Raw genomic sequence first — 24,692 nt, forward strand, 5'->3', positions numbered from 1 at the left:
GCTCAGACGAGCATGTGGAACTTAATTTGCAGTTTCCTCTTTGCTGGGTTTTTTTTCTTCTTTTCTTCTGCACTTGAAAGACATCCTCACAAAAAAATACAGTCTGTTCTTGAAGTCTCAGATACATTATCTATGCCGTCTGACAGGCTTTGCTACAGCTTCTTCAAACCACCTAGCCAAATAGTTACCACACTCCAGGGTATCGGAGCAATTTTCTTTTGCCTTTGGAGATGCTCAGCATCACTGCCCATATTTCCCAGGCACCGTCTCACCTGTTGCCTTTCATGTCCTCAAGTTTTCAGCTCACACCTACTGATATTATACACCCCCCCTACCCCCCTCAGTGTTACCAGAGGCACCATGAGTCTGAAGCATGGCCTAGCACTACTTTCTCTGCTTGACACCAGGCAGGTGAACCAGGACCCAGCAAATAATGAAGCCCCCTTTCCCTCCCTCCTCAGCAGAAAGCTCCAGAGCTATGTCTGTCAAGAATCTGCAGTGACGCTTAAACCAGCATTAAAAAAGCCCAAGTGATTTGTAGGCATCCTTAGATCAGCAAGGGAAAGAAACGGATGGTCTTTGCATGCACAGTTAGATGAACTTGGGATTTTACACTATCAGGAAAACAATAATAAAAACTTGTACACACAATCCTACAGACAAGTGCATGTTAATGTACGCATGCACCTATAACGGGGCACGTTTGCCATCTTCAGGAGTCGAGCGGGAACTGCACATAAACTTTCAAAAAACTTTTCAAAAAAAGTAGAAAGCAGCAATCGATGTCAGGATACAGGAATTGCTGGGTTCTCACGCAGCCTCTAGCTGCCGCCACCCAGCACTGTATCAACACAGCGGCTGACATACAGCTGCTCTTAGAGCCCCACAAGTCCTGGTCTTTGTGGCAGCCCTGGGACTATTAGGAAAAAAAAAAGAAATAATAGAGAAATGATAGTACTAGGAGAGTTAGACTGGCAGCAAGTCAGACTACTGGGGATGTGAGCCACACTCCCTTTTGCTCATCAGTGAGTTACGTGAAGGAAGAAACATTTAATTCAAGGCCTGGGTGGATTTCACAGAATCACACAATGGCTGAGGTTGGAAGGGACCTCTGGAGATCATCTAGTCCAACCCCCCTGCTCAAGCAGGTGCCTCTAGAGCATATTGCCCAGGATTGCATCCAGGTAGGTTTTGACTATCTCCAGCGAAGGAGACTCCACCACGTCTCTGGGCAACCTGTTCCAGTGCTCGGGCACCCTCACAGTCAAGAAGTTTTTCCTCATCTTCCCATGGAACTTCCTGTGGTTCAGTTTCTGCCCGTTGCCTCTTGTCCTGTCGCTGGGCACCACGGAGAAGAGTCTGGCCCCGTGCTCTTGACACCCTCCCTTCAGAAACTTGTACACATGGAGGAGATCACCTGCCAGGCTTCTCTTCTGCAGGCTAAAGAGGCCCCGCTCTTGCAGTCTTTCTTCAGAGGAGAGGTGCTCCAGTCCCCTCACCATCTTTGTAGGCCTCCGCTGCACTCTCTCCAGCAGCGCCATGTCTCTCTTGTCGTGGGGAGCCCAGAAGTGGACACAGTACTCCAGGGGAGGCCTCCGCAGGGCTGAGGAGAGGCCGAGGATCACCTCCCTCCACCTGCTGGCAACACTCCTCCTAATGCAGCCCACGATCCCTTTGGCCTTCTTGGCCACAGGGGCACATTGCTGGCTCACAATTAACTTGTTGTCCCCCAGCACACCCAGGTCCTTCTCTGCACAGCTGCTTTCCAGCAGGTCAGCCCCCAGCCTGTCCTGGGGCCTAGGGTTATTCCTGCCCAGGTGCAGCACCCTGCGCTTGCCTTTGTTGAACTTCCCGACGTTCCTCTCGGCCTCACTCTCCAGCCTGCCCAGGTCCCTCTGCATGGCACCACAGCCTTCTGGTGTGTCAGCCACTCCCCCCAGTTCAGTATCCTCAGCCGACTTGCTGAGGGTGCACTCTGTCCCTTCCTCCAGGTCATCGATGAATACATTGAACAAGACTGGACCCAGGACTGAGCCCTGGGGGACACCACTAGCTTCAGGCCTCCAACTCCACTCTGCACCACTGACCACAACCCTCTGAACTCTGCCATCCAGCCACTCCTCAATCCACCTCACCGTCCACTCATCCAACCCACACTTCCTGAGTTTACCTATGAGGATGTGATGGGAGAGAGTGTCAAAAGCCTTGCTGAAGTAGACAGGTAGACAACATGCACTGCTCTGCCCTCCTCTACCCAGCCAGTCATTCCCTCAGAGTCATTCCATGGTCAAGCATGATTTCCCTTTGGTGAATCTGTGCTGACTACTCCTGATCACCTTCTTGTCCTCCACATGCTTAGTGCTGACCTCCAGGATGAACTGTTCCATCACCTTTCCAGGGACGGAGGGGAGGCTGCCAGTTTCCTGGCTCCTCCTTCTTGCCCTTTGGGAAGACTGGGGTGACACTGGCTTTCTTCCAGTCCTCAGGCACCTCTCCTGTTCTCCAGGACCTTTCCAAGATGATGGAGAGTGGCCTAGCACTCACATCCGCCAGCACTCGTGGGTGCATGCCATCGGGATCCATGGATTTGTGGATGTCAAGTTTGCACAAATGATCTCTAACCCAATGCTCCTCAACCAAGAGAGAGTCTTCCTTTCTCCAGCCTTCCTCTCTTGTCTCCAAGGTCTGGAATTCCTCAGGACTGGCCTTAGCAGTGAAGACTGAAGCAAAGAAGGCAGTCAATAACTGTACCTTCTCTGTATCCTTTGTTACCAGGGCACCCGCCCCATTCAGCAGCGGGCTGACATTGTCCCTAGTCTTCCTTTTGCTACTGATGTATTTGAAGAAGGCCTTCTTGTTGTCCTTGACATCTCTTGACAGATTTAATTCCAACTGGGCCTTAGCCTTCCTCGTCGCATCCCTGCACGCTCTGACAACGTCCCTATGTTCCTCCCAAGTGGCCTGTCCCCTTTTCCACATTCTTTACACTTCCTTCTTCTGCTGGAGTTTTGCCAGGAGTTCCTTGCTCATCCATGCAGGTCTCCTGCCCGCTTTGCTCGACTTCTTCCTCAGAGGGATGCACCGATCTTGAGCCTGGAGGAAGTGATGCTTGAATATTAACCAGCTTTCTTGGACCCCTCTTCCTTCGGGGGCCCTACCCCATGAGATTCCCCTAAGTAGGTCCCTGAAGAGGCCAAAGTCAGCTCTCCTCAAGTCCAGCGTTGCAATCCTACTCATTGCCCTGCTCCCTCCTCGTAGGATGCTGAACTCCCCCATCTCATGGTCACTGCAGCCAAGGCTGCCCCCAGCCTTCACATCTCCAACTAGACCTTCTTTGTTCGTTAGTACAGGGTCTAGCAGCGCCTAGATATTCTAGGCGGATTTGTTGGGGATGAGGTTGTCATCTCCCCTTGGCTCTATTCTTCCTCGATATGAGGAGCTAGATCAGGAGCTGAAGGGACAATCATAAGAGTTAAAAAAAATAATAATAAATAACCTTAAATATCTCTGAATAAGGAACGCCAAAGCCGGAGCCTGTTTTCTAGCTATTCCAGAAATGCTCCTGTAGTTATTCCCAGGTATTCCAGAAGAGTTGGCTATAAATGGGATAGTCTGGAAGAAAAGAAGGTGTACCAAAAGTTAACAGACATAGAAAGAAGGAGTTTTATTTACCTATTTATTTACACCAAGGAACTGGGCCTTGAACAGAAGTTCCAGTGTCCAAGGAGGAGCACTTAAGATCCCCCAAGGAGGGAATAAGATGTGCGAAAACATCCCCAGCTCCAGATTCTCTGCTGGTGTAGATCTGTGCAGCATCATTAACTTCAGAGATACGCTGGCTGACCTTCCATTACTCATCCTGCAGCCCCTCATCAAGAGCTAAGATCCACCGACACACTGACACATCTTCCTTTCAATTTGAAAAAGTGCCTGGTGTCCGAAGAGCTAAACTGTGAGAGAACAAGTCCCCAAAGGCTATTACTGCAAAGTTCCTGAGATTTAAAGAAGAACCCTAAAGAAAGCAAGAAACCATAGCAAATTGAATTTAGCAGGAAGCCCTGTTTTCTTTTACATTGGCATGTGCTGAGAAGTGGTCGAAGGGCGTGATGGATGGGTGAGCTCTCCAGCCAACCCACCAAAGTGAGCATACAAGCATACAAGTGAGCATAGGCTGTGTCTGAACTCACCTTCACTTGTGAAATGGCATTTCCTTAACAAGCCCAAATTATTTACACACCAACGTAAATTCAGGTGTCAAAACTGTACCTAGCCTATGCAAGACAGAGAGACAGACAAACAAGCAGGTGCAAGCCAGTTTATATAACATGGAGACAGAAATATTGGACAAAGCAATCAAATAGTCCCTTTGGCTTCAACACACTTTAAAAACCTGAACTGGGCGTTGTATTATACTAGACTACAGAGAATACACACAAATAAATGCATAGGAGCACACGGACACTCAGAAGAAGCCTAGGCACTGCTGCAAAGTTTGCTCAGAGATCTTACCACCACATGCCACAGGTGTCACACAGAGGCAGGCACACAGGTAAAATAGGTGGGGGTGTTTATTAAAGAACGTTTTATGCTTGTTTTAAACACAATAGCACCTCTCAAGGTAGCAAGGTGGGTGGAGAGCTCTGTTCACAGGGTGCAACCGCAGCCACCAGCCCCAGGGCAGCAGGTAACACCAGCCTTGTTCTGAAGAATTTGTGTTTTTTTCCAGTCGCGTGAACACCTTGCCCAAGGGTAGGAGGGAAAGCAGGGGGGTCAGGAGGGAGCTGCTGTCAGCTCAGCAACAGAGAATCACAATCAGATAGGAGAGGCCCATAAAACCAATATCAGCATCACGAATCAGCCCCTCCCTTAGTCCAGCGTGCAACCTCGCTCAGGTGCCTTCACGGGGAAACCTTCCAGGCGTGCACAATTCCTGCCTCCCGCACTATATAACGTGCCCCAAAAGAAGACAACCCGAACTCTGCGCAAGAGAGGCCGTCCCAAAATGAAGGCTTTGCTTGTCCTCCTGCTGGGAGCAGCCCTGTGCATGGACTCGGGTAAGACAGCATGGACAGTCTGCCGTGTGTCCTCGCCAGCAAGGTCCTCAGCTGGGAGGAAAGGCCAGTTAGGGGTTTTGGCAGTGAAGGAAGAAATGCTGAAGCAATTGTTGTATGTGACATGTTCGCTTTCTGATGGGGCGTCCTGGGTGTTGCATGGAAAAATGGGTAGTCTCACTGTGCTGATGGCATGATATTATAACTGGGTAGAGCAGCTTCCAGGAAAGATAAGTCCTGGAAGAGTCCTGGACAAGTCCTAAAAAAAATGAAATTCATGGGGGTCAAAATTATTTGTGTCAGACCACGTAAGTTTTTCTCTTAACGAGAGGGGAGAGGAGGATTATTTTTCTTTTCCCTAGGCTAACAAAATGTCTCATTTCAACATTTCTGCAAAGGTAAGTTTTCTTCTAACATATTCTTTGACTCTTCATTAGAAAAGTGGCCTCTCAGTCTGCAAAGTTTATCTACTTTCTAAAAGGAAGAAAAGTGGGTAGAGCGCCATGACGTATGATTTTTTTAGACTGAATGGGTGGAATTTGGAGAGTGCACATCTGTAACTCTCTTTTGCCTTTATGGGAAAACACAGTTTAAAACCAGCTCTACAATGTTACCAGAGAACAGAAGACCCAGATCTGAGCAGAAACTTGTCTCAAGCAGCAGAGGATGTTTAAGGAATAAGATGAGAAGGGGCTTGTACAGCCCTGCCCAGACCCTCTCCTCTGCCAGCCTCCAGCCAATGCTCTAACCCTCCATCAGCAGGGTTTGCTGAAATTTGACTTGTGTTGCGTTAGAAGTCACATATTCAAGGGAGCAGAATGCAGCACTGCAGACAAACTGGGGGTTTGCTTATTGCCTCTAGGACTGTATCAGTCATTTATGCAAACCAAAATGACTTGGACAGAGGGAAACCAAGTAGTTCAAACCCCTTCTTTCTTTTGCTCCCACTAACACTACAGTTTCTAGTTGGGTCTTGTCTATGTCCTAAAAGAGTATTTAGCATTAGGCGTTAGGCTTTTGGTTCAATGGAGTCATAAGACAAGCCCGGTGGTCAGTGCATTAAAATACATACGCATATTTACACACACAAACACACACACACACACACACATCCCTTCCTACACACTTTTCAGGGCTAGGAGGCTGCAGTGATGCCCTGGGGCACAGGTAGGTAATAGGAAAAGGGAATTGCACCATGCTGTTCTCCTTGGAGGGCTGTTTTTCCTCAGACCTTGTAAGTTGCAATTCCTGTGCTGGTAACCCAGGCTTCATGCTTAAGAACGTTATGGATGTTAATGATGCTGACTTGAATCCCCCATGGACCAATACGGCCATTTGGGGGTGGGAACGCCTGATGATGTGGTTTTCAGAAAGAGGCAAAACTGTGTTTGCACTTTGCTTTCTATGAGGGCATGTTGGAAAGCATATCACAAGTTGGTCAAACCGAGAAAGTGGGCTGGAATCTGCTCCACTCCTCTCTCACCCTCTCTCCTTTGGGTTTTGCCCGTTTCATCCAGAACAGGAAACAACGCCTCAGCTGAGTCTCACGAGCACAGCATTGGTACAACTTTCCTGTTTGCAGAGGCAGATAAATAACATCAACGCACTCTTTTGGTAACTTCTTCCCTCCATCCCTTCTCAGTTCACATGGAGATGGGAGTATCTAACAAGTCCTTATCCAGGCAGGAACTGTGTTGAGATAGGTAACTCTTAAATGTTGAGGAAAGAGCGTGGACCTTGCGCCCCTCATTGCACCACCTAAATCTGAAAGAGCTCCAGTACTTGTAAAATTTGCCCAACTCTCACCCGAAGTGAGTGCATCGTTCTCCACTGAAAAAGGAAAGACCACTAGTTTCCAAATAGCAAAGGTGCTAGCTTCTTCTGAGGACCCACATAATGGATTCTGGGTCCCAGTGCAATCACTAGATGTCTCAGTTCCTGACAGGGCTAAAGATGGATTTGCCTTATAACCTCTCTTGGCCTCTTGCAGGTTCTTCTTTGAAATGCTACAGCTGCACAGCACAACTCAGCAACTCCAACTGTAAGATGTCTGTGAACTGTAAGGATTCGGAAATGTGCAAGACAGATGTGATCGGTAAGGCAAGGTGGGGACGGGCAGTGTCTAAGCTACAGTGTCGGAACCAGGCATGGCCCCAGCCACAGATGTCCAAGCCAGCCCCAGCTACACTAGATACATCAGCTAGTGTATGCCAGAGCTGAGGCCAGCAAAGCTCGGTATGCCACAGGAAAAGAAAAGACATCTAGGGAGAAAAGGTGACCAAAAAAATACTTACAGATGGCTTTCGGTTTGAGTAAGAAAGGCAGAAGAACAAAGTTTAAACCTTTCTGATGGTTAGCCCCTTGGTAGTGGTGCTGGCCATGACCAAGTCCTCTCCCCACGCTGGCCATGCAATTGAGATCACAAGGTGGTATTAACACCCTGCATGCTTTATCCCATCAATTCCTCAGCATTTGCCAATAGATTGTGCTAACTGTTGAGCAATATGGGCATGCAGTGTTAGTGCCAGGAACAAATCTCGAGAGGGTGCAGCTGCTTTTTACAGCACCTAGTACAGCAGAGTTCATTTTGAATAATACATACCAACGTGTCTCACCTACACAACATCAGGTTTATTTGTTTTCCATAATGCCAAGGAGGTTTTGCTTACAAGGGCAACAGCTGAGCTGGTACTGTTGTAAAGGGAGCAATATGGGTTAAAATGGCTTTAGCTTCTCCTATAGGGGAATTTGGCTATAGGTGACTGCCAGATATAATGCTAACCCCTGTGAGGGGTTGAGTCTGATAAAATCTAGTCAAGGGGTTTGAAGGAGCATTCAGTGACAGAGCTGATTCTAGGGGAATTCAGTGGACAAGATGGAAATTCACCCGTGTCCCTCTACAGCCAGCACTGAATGCAGGCAACTGCGTATCTCTAGATAAACTCCTTTAACGGGTTATGATTTAATTCTCTCATCCTGGATCTGGAGAAAAAAAAAAAAAAACCCTTCCTTCCAGAAAATAATTGTTCAGTTCATGCAGATCTGTGATGACACCTCAGCTGCTCTTAGACCCAGGGGCACAGAGACCATCAGAGGCATGTCCAAACTGATCTCACTGGGGCAATGAGTGCAATACCTCCTATAGGCATCCTTGCACACACTGCATCCATGGCCACAGTTAGGAATAGCATTTTATTATTCAATTCTATGAGTCTTGGATTGGGTAATATTGCACTGAGTCCTTGGAGTAATGGTCTTGCCTTCCTTCCAGGAGTCATAGGGCTTTTCAGCATCATCAGCAAGGGCTGTGCTTCACCATGTGAGCCATCCTATCAGGACCTCACTGTGGGGAACAGGAATATCTCCTGCTGCAGCAACGACCTCTGCAACATCAATGCAGCAGGCAGCATGACGTGCAGCTATGGGATGACAGCAGGGATATCAGCCAGCATGCTCTGGACCTTCCTGAACAACAGACTGTGAGAAGCAGAGGAAACGCCCATGAACGCAGAAAGCCTTGGAGCACTCCTATTATGGCAGGAATTGTAGCCCGGATCAATTCGGTGTCTTGGGCACACAGCATACTTGAAGCTGATGGCAGATCTCTCTGCCTTATGATAGCTTCTTTGTGACTGTTATTTTATTTCTATAGTGCTGCTAAATGACAAAGTATGTGTGTATGTGTGTGCATTTTCTGCATAAAACCTAATATAGTTCTTTTCTGAATCAGATGTGTGTATGTTGCCTGTATATGCTTGGTTTTGTGTTCCTGCAACGAGCATCATCCGTAGGTGGGTATGCTGCACCTCTGGCCAAAGTTCAGTCTTGGTCATTTGTGTCTCGCAATGTTGTGTCCTGACAGATACCGTGGCAGAGCAGAATAGTGGCAGCAACTGTTGTACCTCCAAAGCTTGAGGGACTCTGATATATGACAAACTCTGGTGGGGACATACCCCAAAAAGTGATTGTACCTGCAGGGGAACTTGATTGTGATCAAGAGATTCTGGGATCCTCCTGTACCTTGTTAGAGATAGTGCAAGACAAGAGTAATGCTCATTTTCCCTGCTACATATGAAATCCATTCTTTCCATACTGCCTTCCTTGCAGCTGTAGCATACTTTGGGACAGAGGGCAAGATTGCACAGTCAGTTACCTGGAGCACCTACAGCCATGGTGGACAGTAAAGCAAAGCTCAGAGTATCTGGGAAACCATTTCAAGTTTTCTCACCTGCTGATGCCAGTGAGGTGTCTGCATGTAAGGCCGTGCTTGTCCTTTCTGAATAGTTTATTCTATGCGTATGAGCTTGGGTATTCCCACCTTGCACTAGGAGATCCTGAGCAATGGTGGGCAAAGGCAATAGAAGAAGCACCATAAGAAGCTTCCTGCAAGACGCTCTCAAAAGAGAGTTTTCAAAAGAGACAATGACACACATAAAAGAGCAACACATACATAAAAAAATCTGAAAAGCAACATAGAAAACGTTCTGGAAAAGGCCACCATGCTATATGTATATCCTCCCACTATACAAAAATAGAAGATAAGGCTGGTATCAGGAGAGTGTAGAGATCGGCCTGGGAGTTCCCCTGGCTGGATAATGAAACATACTGGACTTCTGACTTTTAGCTAAGGGCTGTAAAGTCAAGACAAAAGTGGGTGAAGGAGCGAAAAGGGAGAGAGGTCAGCCAGGTGTCACCTTTTCCACCCTCTCATACTCTAAGGACTCAGAGACCTGCAAAGGATATGAAAAGCCAAAGGTTGAAATCACAGAGAACCATTTTCCTGATGGAGATGAGTAATTTGGGGGATCCACAGCAATGAGACAAGGCTTAGCATCAAATATGGGGAGAAGTCAGTCAGAGGTCAGAGGATAATGAGTCTGTCTACTATTGTTAAACAAAAGTACTTAAAAGCTTGGGTTACAAGGCATTAATGAGCTGCTAAGTGTAGGATGCAGGGAAGGGGTTCACCTAGAAAGAAGTCCAGAATGAACCACCTCATATGAGACCAGTCTGGTTATTGCCAGAGGGAGGATATGGGACCTGAGGGGCAATCTATTCTGGCTCTTGCAAGCCTGCTGAGTCTCATGCACTGAAAGGGGAGCTCGTCCAGGTGTATTCCTCACAGCCAGGTTGTTTTATGAATGGATGACCAGCTGCATGATCTCTCCAGTCCAAGCTGATCTCTGCTCTGCAAATCTAGTGCACCATGAACACGAGACATGTCAGAAAGACTGCAGCGTTGTGTTGCGCTACCTCATGGGAACAATTCCTAGGAGACACCCAGACTAGCTACAGCTGAAAAAAAGAGCTCTTCTTACCCTACACCATGATCCCATTATGCAAGGTGCTGTCCTGCATGACAAACCCAATAAAGCTTGAGAAATATGCAGCAAGGGGTTAGGAAATGAGTTGGGTGGGTTGGGGGGTCAGCCTCATTTTTTAAAATAGCAATAGATATCACAGTAGAGTCTCAAGTTGCTTCTTATTACTTACCTCTGGCCCGCTTTGCTGCTGCTTCACTTTCTTTCTCACAAATGGTGCTGTCTGTACCCTTTCAGCCCAAAACTGCTGCTCACATGGTGGAAGGCTATGCTACCCAGCCCCTTTGTTGATTGCTCCCTCTCCTTGGAGTTAAGCGATCTGCTCTCCCTTTGCATATGCTGCCATTTGTAGATGACCTCTCCTCCTCCTCTGCCACCTCATTTTTTCGCAGGTTCAGATCCAGAAGACTCTGCCCATATCCACATTTAGAAGGATGAGGTGAGAACAAAAATCAAGCAGCAGTCTCCCCCAGTTCTTCATCAAGTTGACACTCTATGTGTGTCCTTAGCTGAGCGGACAGAGATGTGAACGGTATAACTTCTCATGGGTATAATGAGCACACATCACAATAAAACTCCCTAAAATCAGGCCTTCTGACCATGTCTATACTATTAAATCAGTCGGTGCCGAGCACTGGAGCTCTGTCAACTGTATTCTTGCAGTATAGGAATGTCACTGATGCACTACTGCTCTGTGCCCACTTTCTCAGTCATATCCCAGGCAGTCAGGTACTAGCACATCCAGTGGCCATTCCCAGTAGGCAGGTTGGTTACAATGAGCCTGTCTGGAAACTGAGAGTTTAGCTGTTCAAAAATGGCCAAAATAAGCTAGCCAGCCTCAGAGACAGAGAGGTTCCCAGTAACGTTTGGTGAGATATAGCCTCTATCTTCAACTTCCAGCTGACGAAGAGATCAAACATATTCTGCCCTGAAAATAAGCAAGATCCTGAAGTCTATAGCATGAAGGGGTGTTGCAGTTTACAAGTGCTATTGTATTTTGGCCACATGTAATGCTGATGTCTGGAGGCTGGAGCACAGAGAAGTTTAGAGCTCCTTGCTGGAGCTGACAGGTGATTTTTCTGTGCGCAGGTGGCTGAGACCCGATGTCTGGACCTATGGGCCAAAGGGTCAGTTCTTCCTCCCAAGGGAGGGAAGGCTTCAGTGCACCTACTGCTGAGGTTTTGAAGCTATGCTTTGTTCAGAATGACTTCTTCTGTTTTGCCAGAGATTTACTGTGGTTTCCTTTTCCTTACAAGTTCTGGAGGGATTTCACCATCCACTGCTGACTTACTTTCCTCTCTCTTCGATACATCTGGAAAAAGTTTTTGCAGGCATTGAGGTGAGGAAGGGTGAGATAGTCTAATACGGAGAAGACGCAATTGCGAGAGGCCACGACCGGGATAGACACAGGGAAGGGCACGGCAGGAAGCCCCGATATGCACAGTGCAGAGTGAACCTGTGGCACTCGCCCACCGCCACTCAACAAGCGAAGAGCGTAGCGCTTGCAATAGCCTAACACCGCACTCCCCATTCAGGTCACTGATGGGCAAGCTCAAAAACATCCCTCTAAATTCTGGGAAGAGTTAGGAGGTGGCAAACTGAGGCGGATAAATGACTCAGCTGTGGGTCAGAACCAGGGCTGGGCCAGGGCAGGACCAGGAAGAGGACTGTTTTCACAGGTGCTGTGACTGCACCTTGATGAAAAGGCTGGCCTCCCCTCCTGCCTCGTAAACCCCTAAAAAACACAAACAGGACTTAGTCCCTCCTGTTCCTTTCAGTACCTTTTGTCAGCAGCGCCCTTGGTAAGTGCAGGTGATCCAGCCCCACACAAATATGCAAACCCTATCTGAAGGTCAGTTTACTCTCCAGGTACCTGAGCAAACGGGCTGAGAGTTGTTTGGCTGGTCAAACACAAGCACAACATGCATTTGAAAAGCAAGGCTTCCCCCACCACCACCCCAGGCAAGCTGTTTGTTAGCATTGTTGGCTGATCAGTTTTAACAGTTCTTTCTCATATCTTTTTCTACACTTATCAAAAGGCCTAAAATCAAGAATAGTCTCTTTAAACAACTCAGTCCATCATGTATGCAAGAGGCTGTGGTTCATTTGTTTAAATAAGAAATAGTTGGACAGTTAAAATGGATGGTTTCCTTTTTTGCAAGGGCTGCAGATCCCTTATGGACTGAATTTAAACATACAGTTCTCAAATAAGTTTATATCTTACCGACGGGGAAGCTAAAGCAACTCATGTCCACACTAACTGTTTTTCTAAGGTGGGATACGTTACAGACAAATATCCAGAGTTTAAAAAAAAGAAAAAGTGTTGCTTGCATTATTGCTATAGTATTGTATTTGCTACTGGTAGTTTTAGACCGTATTTATTATCTGTGTGGGTAGGGATTAGTGCATACAGCATTGCATATGGCCCAGCGGGAATTATACCCAGTGTCTGTACCCGGTCTGAAAAGGTCATCAAGATCCCCTGAATTGCACCTGACTTGCTGCTGCTAGCTAAAGACTTTTGATCATGCTAGAGAACAGCTCTAGCACACAGAGGCCACATGAGCTGGTGTTTAAGGATCACCAGCTCTTTGCTATGCTTCCAACTTCCTTAGTGACCCGGGGCCATCTGCGTGGGCTCTCCATGCCTCTGCCCTGTAAAGATATTATCAGGTCTAATATATTGAGAGATGCTCAGATAGTGGCTTTAATGGGGCCAGGGCAGAGACTAAGGGAGGCGAGGACTAAGCTGGAGGAGAAGCAGCTAGTGTAACAGAGCTGGGGAAGGATTACCCGCTACCCACCCACCCTGCACAGCCACATTCCTGCTCCATCTTATGCGCACATGCAAATACTGTGTTGTGCAATGAGGCTTTTCACCCTCGAAACAGGCAGAGGGAGAGTCGGCGGTTAGCTCTGCTCTGCCAGGCATTAAGTCACTGAGAAGTCACTAAAAGCAATTAAAAGACCTGCCCTTTGATTACAGAACCTCCCTAAAGTAACTGCACTTGCCACTCACCCTGGGCAAGGCCGGATGAGCAAGGCTGGTGAAGCCAGGCTCACCCCATGCCATCCTGACTCAGCCTACTCCCATCGTGTCACTCAACAACTCTGGGTGGCAGGATCATTTGGGAGGACAGAGGGAGATCACGGGACTGGAGCAAGGCACTATCCCTACAAGCCTCACAGCTCTGCCAAGACTATGCTCTCTTGACCCATGAGACCCCTTGCTAGCTCAGTTATGGCCTTCCTTCAGCTCTGCTAATGCTAAATCACAGCACACCTTGAAAACCAGATGCTGCACCCATTCATACTCTGCTGATGCTCTTGATCCACAGCTCCTATTGCAGCCCTGACCTCTTCCCTAGACAGTGCAGCTGCTTTCCAGCCTACAACAAGCCTCTGTTACGTGGATAGCACCTTATAAAGTCACCGACTCATTAAACTCCTCTGATTACATGCCTGTACCAGAATTTGTATGCCCCAGCAAATAGCCATGTTCACCACTCACACAGACGCAGCCTCTGTGCCCATCATGGGCACATGCCGATGTGTGCCAGTGCTTCCCCACGCTAACCACTTAGAGACACTGTGATCCCAGTGCTGGGCCCTCATGCAGCTCTGTGGCTAGTCCTCTGTGCCCAGGGTAGTTTGACCGCATCCATACATCTGCCCTGCAACAGCATCAGAAATGCTGGGGCTCTGCCTCATTTTGGTGCTTAAGGACTGATAAACATGTCCGGTATGGAAACGAGATTGTTTTGCTCCCTCCCCACTTGTTATTTTCATTAAAGATTCAGTCTGATCTCCAGGGAATTTGTGGAGTGAGAACTTCACCCAGGGCAGGAGAGTGAAAGCAGAGTGATGGACAGGGAGCGGACTTGTTTTAATTGGGGATAACTCTATGCTTTGAGCTTTTTGCAGGAACCCACCTGACTTTCTGGATGGCTGCAAGGGGGTGTATCTTCAATTTGGAGTGATAACCACATGCATGGGTGTCTTCTGTCCACACTACTGGTGTCTTCTACTCTGGATGTGTACACAGCTGCATCCTTCAAGCTTGCTCTCTGCAATGTATTAAAGGGAAAATGTTTGTCCACTCTTGCAGACAAGTTCAAGGTGAAATGGTACAGGCTCCAGCTGTGATGTCCAATGTTTCTGCAGTCAAGCAAAAGGTGCCTATCCCGCTTAAGATATTGAGGCTGAGGAAGGAACTTGTTTTTTGGACTCCTATCTAACTGCAGTGATTAAAAAGCATTCTGAAGAGAGGAAGGCTTGCCTAAACATTCAAATCGTCATTTATCGTGTGATAATTTGCGTATGTCTGACCAACTCTATTCCTCTACACATAAAACGAGCTGTAGAGAAATAAAGGAATATTAGACTTAACGTTAGAATTTGATCATTCTAAGATTAAACGTGAGCATTTAAAAGAAAACAATTAAGAAAGAAACACTCCCTACTCTTCTCTGCGTGCCACAGAGTACAGAATGCCAATCCTTCGCCGAGAGCTGATGTGCAGTCAAAGCTTCTGGACCAGCTCCAATTGCCTTGTGGTAAAGTGGCAGAGAATTTCACAAGAGTCCTCACACCCGTGTACTATCAAAGAAAGTTGTTTCCCTGCCCTTCATAACCCCATGCACTGAATTTCTCTTCTTTCCTCATTTTGCAGCAAATGTTTTGCTAACAGGTGCTCTACAAATGCAGCAGCTCTCCCCTGCGTCTCCTCAGGAGCCCCCAGGAGGATGGGGAATTGTAGTCATTGCCATGGCCATGGGGACCAACTGCAGTGATATCTTTCCATGCCCACTGGAAGTAAGGAGTTTCAGGTCAGCTACAAGTGTTTCCAAGTCAAGACCACCACATGAGCTACTCCTCAAGCTATTCAAGAAGTGATCATCTGAAGAAGACTCAAGCTGGTGACGCTAGCATTTGACACCAAGATGACAAAGCAGAATAATACTGGCAAGAAGAAGTATCCGATGGGCAGGAGCCATTCATAGCTGAGAGCAGGCATGTCTGCAAGGCAAATGGAAAAAATCATCCCAAATTTCCCATTCAGGAAATCTGAGAACAGCCCTTACTCATTGTACTACAATGCAGAAAGACTTGCTGTCCCAAAGGCCCTGGAAATTGTAAGGGCCCCAAGTCAAGAATCCAACAGGAGCTCAGAGAAGCCGACAGAGAGACCTCATTGCTGGCCTTGGCCCCGGTGAGCACAGAGGCTGCAAGTAGCACATCTGGAGAAAAGGGTAAGCAGGTGTGGGACGTGGGGGATATGGCATTTGTTTTGCTGGCTGGCACCAGATATTGGCATTAAAAGCAGCAGAAAGCATAGACATTCTTCCAAGTCTCAGAAAACCAACAGTCTTTCCTCATCCAGGCTGTGCCCTGCTCCTACCTTCTTCCCGTCTCATCTGTGTTCACCTAATGTCTATAAGGAGCAGAGGTTGCTATGCAGCTTTTTGCACAGCCAGGATAAGGCTCTTTTCTACCTCAGCAATTGTTTTTTTATAAGCATTTACAAAAAATATTAACAATTATCTAAAATATAAAAAAGGATTGACCTGGCTCAAAAGTTGTGTGAAACACGTTCAGATGGCATAAAGTGCATATCTGTGTATGCACGCAGTGTGGTAGCTGAAGGAAAAGAGGTTAAGAAATAATCAAAAAATGTCTCATTCACATAGATGAGTGTTTCCTGAGCACTGAGCCCTGTCTAGCTCTCCAATAAAGTCCACAAGCAGCTTGTAATTGAGGGTTAAACACAGGGGATTACAGCTACCCCAGGAAATCTTGCCTGGCTACTAGAAAAACCACTACAGTCTCAATTTTGCATAAAGCTTAGTAAAAACATCTAAAGCTGTAGCCCAAGCAAAACCATAAGTTCTTACAAGGTTTAAGTCAGTGACACCCATATCCATGAGAGTCAGGAATTCACGAGTCCTGTACCTATGTTCTCCCAAACTCAGGCAGGCAGGCTATCTCAGAGCAGAGACTGCATCAAAAATAGTTTTGAGCCCCTCCAAGCGCTGTTTCTCATTGCAACGTGCTCTCAGTAGTGCAGACAGTTTTTAGCGTCTCTGCAGAGGAGAGAAAATGGAATTGCACACACAAAAAGTCCAGGGCACACAGGGCAGGCTTTTTTGAAGATTTCATGATGTCCTTCCAGTAACATACAGTGTCTGGAGGCAACATCCTACTATCAGTAACCCCTAGCAAACAGGAGTCCCCACTGCTTTTACGGACAGGTATGTGCTTTTCCATCAAAAGGAATGACTAAGGATGCAACTATGGATGCTTGAATTGCCATGAAAGAGTCAAATTTAGTCATTATCTGGGTCTCCAGCACAACATCTCTTCCGCTTGTGATTCTGTTTCAATATTATTTTATGGGTTCCCAGGCCCAGTTAGTGATGAATCAAGCCTAGTCGCAAGGAGCCGTGCAACCGATTATACAGCCTGCTAGAGTACTGCCTAACAAGGTCTCGAGGTGGGATATACCCACCTGCTGATAAGCACAGCACAAAATGTCTTGCCATCTGTAGGGAACAGGCTCTGGAAAGTGTGTTCAGCACTGTAGGATGGGATTATCTTTGAAGCCATGGAAACAAAACAACAAACAACAACTTGCCGCAATTCTAACCTTTCAGGATGGGGACCAGCCAGTTCCAGGCCCACAGGTTACAACTATGCTAATAAGTTAAACCTGGCCAGAGAACATTTCTGGGCAATTCCTGACAATGACAGAGGAGTTAACACAAGCCAGTGAGCTTTTCCAGGAGGCAATTTGGATGTAAACACACTGTTTTGGAAGGAAAGAGAGTCATAGGCCATTCCTTGGTAGTCAGCTTCAGTGCCACAAACTCGTCCTGGGCAACTTCAGTTTTTCAAGACACCCCATTTTTCCATCGAGAGAAATGACTATGACTGCATCTATAGATGCTTGAATTGCCAAAAAAAAAAAAAGACAATTTTAGTCATTATCTGATTCCCTCCCAAGTGGAGTGGGATATCCTCCAATACTAGTTTTAATGAATAGATAGTGTCTGCTGAAGTTGAAATCTGTAGCAAAAGAATGAAAAAGAAGATCTTGGCAGAGACTGAAGAGGAATGAGTAAAAGGTGGTATCACAGAAGGATTTCTGAGGCAAGAGATAGAAATAGTTGTGTAGAAAAGATGGTTAGTCTGACCCAAAAGCTGGTGTAAATCTCTATTGCTATAGCACCAGTTCGCCCAAGCTAAATTGGCTTGTCATTAATTAATAGCAGCTGCTAGGTGATGAGCATCCTGATGAAGAAAACCCTTCTTCCCAATGGACCTGGGAGTTCTCAGACTGAATCATTCTCTTCCAGACCAGGTCTGTCCAGATCCTTAAGACGGTGTCTTCAGCCAGTCGGCTCCTTAACCCTGGTCAGGGTCTGCACAGCAGTCATCTCTTCTGCTTGTTCAAGGTCCTCAGGTCTTGAGATGCACATTTGCATTCTCCTTCCTTGGCAGGCACAGTTAACGCCTTGGCTGCACCCGTTTGCTTACCTGTAAAGATGGACTTCCAAAGCTGTGTGTTTGTGGTGTTGAGGGAGGCCGGAAGCAACCACACATGACACTGTATCCCATTGATTTCCAGCAACATGTTCTAGAGAGCATCTCATCCACAGAGACCATCCTGCAGAGAGTGGAAAAGAGAGAAAGAAGAGAAAAATAGGACCTGGACTCTGGGATAGGTGTCTATTCCCTACATGTGGAACAGAACTGCTGATTATTTTCCTGCACATGTTCCAGCACAGTTCCTGTAAGGATTCCCAGAAAGCAAAGGGTGTAGCAGAATTACACAGAAAGCATATCTGCAATGCTGTGTGGGAAATTCCCTGCCATCACCACCCTGGTGATTCATGCTGAAGTAAAAAAACAATTGTTCATTTGGACGCCCTGGCATCACAGCAACTGCACTGAAATGTTTACTTCCATGCTTCCAGCTTCAGAATTAAGACACTGACCTCTAGAATCTCAGAGTGTTCAGAATAAAGTAGGGATGCCTTGGGGATGCCTAGGGATGCCGTCCATAGGGATGCCTTTTTTCCTATTGAATGGAGTGATAAGAAGCAGACACCATCCAGAAGAAAATCAACAATGTAGAGGACAAAATGGCTAGGTAGACACTCTCTGAAGGTGGATGGCATGGGGGCTGTTCTGGTCTACCCCACATAATGAGGCTGGCTGTCCAAAGAGACCCTAAGAGACCCTTCTAGCTTTCATATCTGGTGATGACAACTTGAAGCTGTCTGACTCTTCAAAGTAAATACTTCTTTTCCAGTTACACAGCCTAATCAGCCTGGCTCTGAAGGGGTGGTAATAAGTGAGATCCCGTTCTCCCTTAGCACCATCTTCTGTGTGGAGAAGAAGGGTCAAAACCTCTCTCACATGTAGCCCACACTCTAGATCATCAGATCATACTCTGTTGAAAGTCCACCTTAAAATCAAGCTGTTTGTTCTCTTTCCCATCTGCTGTAGAAGACTAATTCATTTCTTAGGGATCCATATCTCATTTCCAGCCTTGATTTTTTCATGACAAGATCCCACCCATGTGAGCTGTGCCACCATCTTTCTTACCCCAGACAGGTCTTCCCTTCTGAGCTGTCTGCTGTTGAACAGGTCCATAGTCAGCAATCATTTCTCCTTGTGCTAAGAAAACCCAGCTCTTTTAATCTGATGTGCTTTCCATTCCCTTCTTCATACTAGCCTTTTTCTGTACAGTTTCAGCTTCCTTAGGCATGGGTGATCAGAATATGTATACAGCACTGCAAGCACGGTCTTGCCAATGGCATGCATGTGGACCTAAACACTGTTCTGTCCCTACTGATAAAGCCCTCAGTCACGATAACCTTTTTCACAGCCTCATCAGATGCTTGTGACTCATACATAGCCTGTGATCCACCAATACTCCCGTCTCTTTCATCTCTTTGGTCATTTCCTGCTGACATCCTAGCTTATAGCAAAAGTTCTTATTATATTATATGATGTTATTAGCATATGACTTGCATCCAAAGTCACCTGGTTTCTTACAACATCCTGATCCTTCTCTGCACTGCTAGTATCTCCTAAATTTGCGTCATCAGCAAATTTCGTTAATCCCATTCTGTTTAGCAGCTCTCAAGATCACTATGGGAAATATCAAAGAGGAGTGCTCCAAGACCAGTTCCTTAGGAATAGCACAGCTGACCTCCTCCAGACTGATGTTGCTCCTCCCACCATTTTACAAACTTCCTACCCTTCCACTTTCAAGTCTTTAAGAATTTCTAGCCACCTTATTTTTTTTTCTCAGTTAATTTCCACCAGTTACAGCTAAATAAATATTCCTATGTGACACTGCCTTGTTACTTTCCTGAATTCTTGAAAACTGAATGTGTTAAATCACGGAAGAGCAGCCATGTGCCTAGCTTTCATTTCATTCTATTTTCTATGTCCTTCTATGTTTTCACAGAATCACAGAATCGTTTAGGTTGGAAGGGACCTCTGGAGATCATCTAGTCCAACCTCCCTGCTCAAGCAGGGTCCTCTAGAGCAGATTGCCCAGGATCATATCCAGACGGGTTTGGAATATCTCCAGCGAAGGAGACTCCACCACTTCTCTGGGCAACCTGTTCCAATGCTCAGTCACCCTCACAGTGAAGAAGTTTTTCCTCATCTTCCCATGGAACTTCCTGTGGTTCAGTTTGTGCCCATTGCCTCTTGTCCTGTTGCTGGGCACCACGGAGAAGAGTCTGGCCCCATGCTCTTGACACTCCCCCTTCAGATACTTGTACACATTGATCAGATCGCCTCTCAATCTTCTCTTCTCCAGGCTGAACAGGCCCAGCTCTTGCAGTCTTTCTTCCTAGGAGAGGTGCTCCAGCCCTCTAATCATCTTGGTAGCCCTCCACTGGACTCTCTCCAGTAGTGCCATGTCCCCCCTCTTGTCGTGGGGAGCCCAGAAGTGGACACAGTACTCCAGGGGAGGCCTCCGCAGGGCTGAGGAGAGGTCAAGGATCACCTCCCTCCACCTGCTGGCAACACTCCTCCTAATGCAGCCCACGATCCCTTTGGCCTTCTTGGCCACAGGGGCACACTGCTGGCTCATGTTTAACTTGTTGTCCACCAGCACTCCCGGGTCCTTCTCTGCACAGCTACTTTCCAGCAGGTCAGCCCCCAGCCTGTACTGGTGCATGGGATTATTCCTGCCGAGGTGCAGGACCTTGCACTTGCCTTTGTTGAACTTCATGAGGTTCCTCTCCGCCCACCTCTCCAGCCTGTCCAGGTCCCTCTGAATGGCAGCACAGCCTTCGGGTGTGTTAGCCTCTCCCCCCAGTTTAGTATCATCAGCAAACTTGCTGAGGGTGCACTCTGTCCCTTCCTTTTTCGTTATCCTCTCCTTCAAAATGTGTTCTTAATCCTGGCATGCTATTGAGGTCAGACAAATGCATCTGAAGAATGCATTTTACTCCCCTGTTCCTTAAGTTCAGTGGTAAATTTTGATGACATGATACCTTCTTGGACTTGGTTAATTTACAAACAATATTTGGGAATGGACTTGAGCCTGTAGTCCAGTATGCCAATTCTCTAAGAATTTAGGGACAGAAAATATCCTGCCCTGCTTCATCCTGACTTGAATATATTAAACTCTTTATTCTACCTCAGGTGTGGTTATTTCTATTTCTGGACACCCATCCCACTTAGCCATGCTGTCTTTACCCCCAAGGTCAAAAGCACTTTCCTTGTTGAATGAGTGGTTTTGTTTAATATTCAGTTTTTGTCTATCAATCAAATCTTCACTACTTTCTTCTGTCTCCCAGTGTAAGAGCGGAAGAATTTTAATGTTTTAACGTTCTACCTGAGATCTAAATCAAATCAAATTTTCACTTTATATATTTCTTGACTTCTGTCACGTAACTTTGTTCACTACTCACATTTTCCTTCCATTCTTTTCGGCTTCCTATTCATTCCCAGTATGATCTTTGAAATGCTTGTTCACCCATTTCAGACCACAGTTATTCCTTTGTAGATGTTTTTCTCCATTTTTTTCTCTTTGCTAGGGAAACAAATCCCACAAAGGTTTCTGAATCTTTGATTTTTGGGAACCTCAGGCTTCCTGCCTCACAGCCACATCCTTGAACTCACAGTTCACTCACCCTCTCGCTAGGCACCATAATTTAGCAGAGTTTATCTTTGGTGCCTGTTTAGTTTAAACTGAATCAATGCAACATTCAGTTATATTAGGAGAGAATATTGTTCTGACTGTGTTAGACTGCTGAGCCCCTCCATCAGAGCATGGCTGCTCAAAAACTTCTCTGTAAGGAAGGGAGAAATGGGCCGGGAATGGAAAAGATGAATGATCTGTGCTAAATAGGCAGCTAAATAGAGCTTAAGCTAAAGTAGATTGAAATGATTCCTAGCATTTAAGCTCTGGGTAAGCAGCTAAGCTCCGGAAACGTGTTGGATGTCCAGAAGAGAGCATCCAAAAGAGAATGCAAAAGGAGAGATCACTGACTGTGGTTATTTCAGTTGCAAAATCATTAATGAATAAAGAAAGAACCTGGTCCTACTGGGAAGGACTGGCATGGCATGCACAGCGCTGTATTGGGATTGTATTTCCTTGTCCGGTTAAAGTGTGTCCTCTCATTCAAGGGCAGGGATGGCAAAGAGGAGATTAATGACAAACACCCAGTTGGGACACATTGTCCTATGCAGATGTAATTTCTAAGCACGTACCCAAGGTACATGCTTCTCATAAAGCATGAGGGGAGGATGGAGACTATTCATTGCTGGGAAGACCAAACAGCATGCATCAGGGCCGTTCTTATCTTACAGCTCCAAGAGCACCCATAGCTTTGCTCATGGCCGAGTGGGCAGATTTTTAATGATTGATCCTTTATTATTAAATTCACAACAGATTTACTGTACAGTAAGTGCATTACATGTTAGGGTGGGAATTGAGAGCAGTATCCCGAGTGCTTTTTAATGGTTCTCTGCTGTTCACGGCAAAGAAGTCTTGCTGATGACTTGTCCAGCCTATTCCGTAACCACATTCAGTCACTGTTACTCATGCAAGAGTAGCCTCCAAAGTCCCCTGTACTTCTTTCTTTATCAAATCTTTTTTCTTCTAAGCTAGCCGTGGAAGTACCCACACAAAAAAAAAGTCCAACAGGGTTATAGACAATCATGCATTCAACTCAGTAACATACTGATGTTAGGTAATAGGAAGCCACATACTGGGAACATGGCCAGGAGGTCCTTACCAATTATGTTGCGTGAATATAAGTTTGTTTGCTAATAGGACAATCTTTCTAGTGGCTGGGAAAATGAAACGCCAGTCCCACCCATGTAGCCTGAGCCTACACAGAAGCTCCTCCACCAGGGCCCACAGTAAGCTTCTTCCATCTGTCATTTTCCTAGTGCAGCTCCACCCTGACAGCAATACTGGGAACATATACAGAAAGAGGTCAGTGGAATTTTCCAGCACAGTGACGTGAACTGTTTTTACTATTTTACCTGTCAAATAGTTTCATAGTCCCACAGACTAGCGTTCCAGTCTATAAGATAACAATATTCATCTCCAGCCACATCCTCAGAGATCAATCTACGTTCAAAGGTTGAAGATACTTTGCGAGTAGCAGCCCCCAGAGCATTGCAGTCCAATAGAAGTGTCTGAGTCCATGTGGTGTCCTATCCAGATCTTGAGTGTAATCTCAAAGACATCTGGGATGAGTGGCTCTCCTCGAGACCTTCCTCTTCATGTTCTTTCTAAACCCAGTTCCTAGAGGCTGATAAATGGACATTTTTTCTTGTACGACTGCCACTCAGCAAGTTGTCCGACAGTTATGTTTTGTGAAGAGAATTGACTTTGTGCCTTCCAAGACAACAGGCGCTGGGGTGGGATGCATCTGACAAAATGCACATATTTACCATAGAGAGGTCTCCAGGTGAGCTAGTCTTCAGGTGCCTTTCAAAGCCAGGCAAACAAGTAATCCAGGGTGCCTTTCATTCATTCCTGAGGCAATCGTCTGAAGCAAATGAGATAAATTACATCTGTGTCTGCTTGACTGTAAAAAACATCTATCGTGATTCATTTACTTTGTAGAAGACTATAGCTAAGTCAGATAACTCCCACTCAGGGTTCCACGGCCTGCTTCAATCTGTTTCTGATTGTGCAAATTTCTGAAGGATAGTCTCTTCTCATTTTCTGTTAATTGGTCCTGCCACAACTTCTGACCCTATGAAGGTGTCTTTGGCTGCATAGATCCCAATGACGGGGGCTGGTTTCTTTGCTGTGCTATTCCCATTATTGATCTAAATACCCATGCCAATATGCACAGTAAGTTGTTTCCATTATTTAGCAAGGCTCACTATTTAGACTAACTTAGAGTGAGACATCTAGGCCCCTATCTGGTGACAGATATTGCTGCCAACACAGGAGATGCACAAGGAGCGGTGTGAGGAACATACTTCTGGTAATGTAAAGGTCAGGCTTGCCAGCCAAAGGCACTGATGCTAATAATGCAGTGGCCACAAAGCAATGCGGGTTCAGTGCTCAGTCACAGACTTGGTGACAGTCCCTGGTTTTGACAAAGCTAAGTAATAACTTAAATGGGAGAATTCCGTTTCCGTCCTCCTGTTCTCTGTACACCCAGAGCCAAGTTTAAAAAAAAGGAGGAACTCGCTGCTAAGGTGAGGTATTAGGCCCTGCACCTTGGCCAGTCTTTGCCTGTTGCCCACTCCTAAACTACTGCAGAGGGTTATGCAGAGAATGACAGTGCCATCAGCTGAGGGTGAGCCATGGTATCTGAGACTCCTAGCCAGCAGCCCCAGTGAGCACATCCAGGACCTTTCGGGCTGGGCTCTAACCAGGACATCCAGGTTATGTCTATGCTGTTCTATAAAAGGTGCCAGGATCCACTCTGTGATCCTGAGGATGAGTGGCACAGCCCGTGCCCACATGGCTAAGGTCCCTTATCCCCCAAACAGAACAGCCTCAGCCACACTGGAAAATATCCTTGGCCCATGCTGTGCTTCAGAGTTTTTCCTGGGCATGGCCTGGGGTACGGCCAGTGGGTTCAGGCTGTAACAGTGCCAGGGAGCGTGCTAACCACTACCTACCCTAGGCAATGCTTAGCTCCATGCCATGTTTATCATGGCACGACAGACAAAGCCAAAAGGACCCTTTCAGCACCTGACTTCTAGATATCCATCCCTCTGGGGTAGAATTCAAAACCACATGTTGGGAATTTACATTCCCTCCGCAAATGCCTGGGAGACTTATGTCCCTCCTAGTGCTGATGAAACACAA

General features: G+C 46.5%; 1 protein-coding gene and 1 long non-coding RNA gene across 2 annotated transcripts; one reads left to right on the plus strand and one right to left on the minus strand.

Annotated features, from left to right (window-relative positions):
* The first annotated feature begins 4,694 nt into the window (after positions 1-4,694).
* On the plus strand, positions 4,695-8,956 carry PSCA (prostate stem cell antigen). Its single transcript, XM_009688943.2, has 3 exons — positions 4,695-5,054; positions 7,042-7,146; positions 8,323-8,956. Exons 1-3 carry the CDS (start codon positions 5,003-5,005, stop codon positions 8,532-8,534), a joined length of 369 nt encoding a protein of 122 aa, XP_009687238.1. The 5' UTR covers positions 4,695-5,002; the 3' UTR covers positions 8,535-8,956.
* Positions 8,957-9,554: 598 nt separating this feature from the next.
* LOC138066103 (uncharacterized) lies at positions 9,555-19,189 on the minus strand. The gene is made up of 4 exons (XR_011139367.1): positions 18,983-19,189; positions 17,909-18,038; positions 14,305-14,439; positions 9,555-11,684 (listed from the first exon to the last, which is right to left on the minus strand). It is a non-coding gene; the product is annotated as an uncharacterized lncRNA (long non-coding RNA).
* Between the last annotated feature and the right edge of the window lie 5,503 nt (positions 19,190-24,692).

Source organism: Struthio camelus, chromosome 2 (genome assembly GCF_040807025.1).
Source record: "Struthio camelus isolate bStrCam1 chromosome 2, bStrCam1.hap1, whole genome shotgun sequence".
In the NCBI taxonomy this organism is placed as follows: domain Eukaryota; kingdom Metazoa; phylum Chordata; class Aves; order Struthioniformes; family Struthionidae; genus Struthio; species Struthio camelus.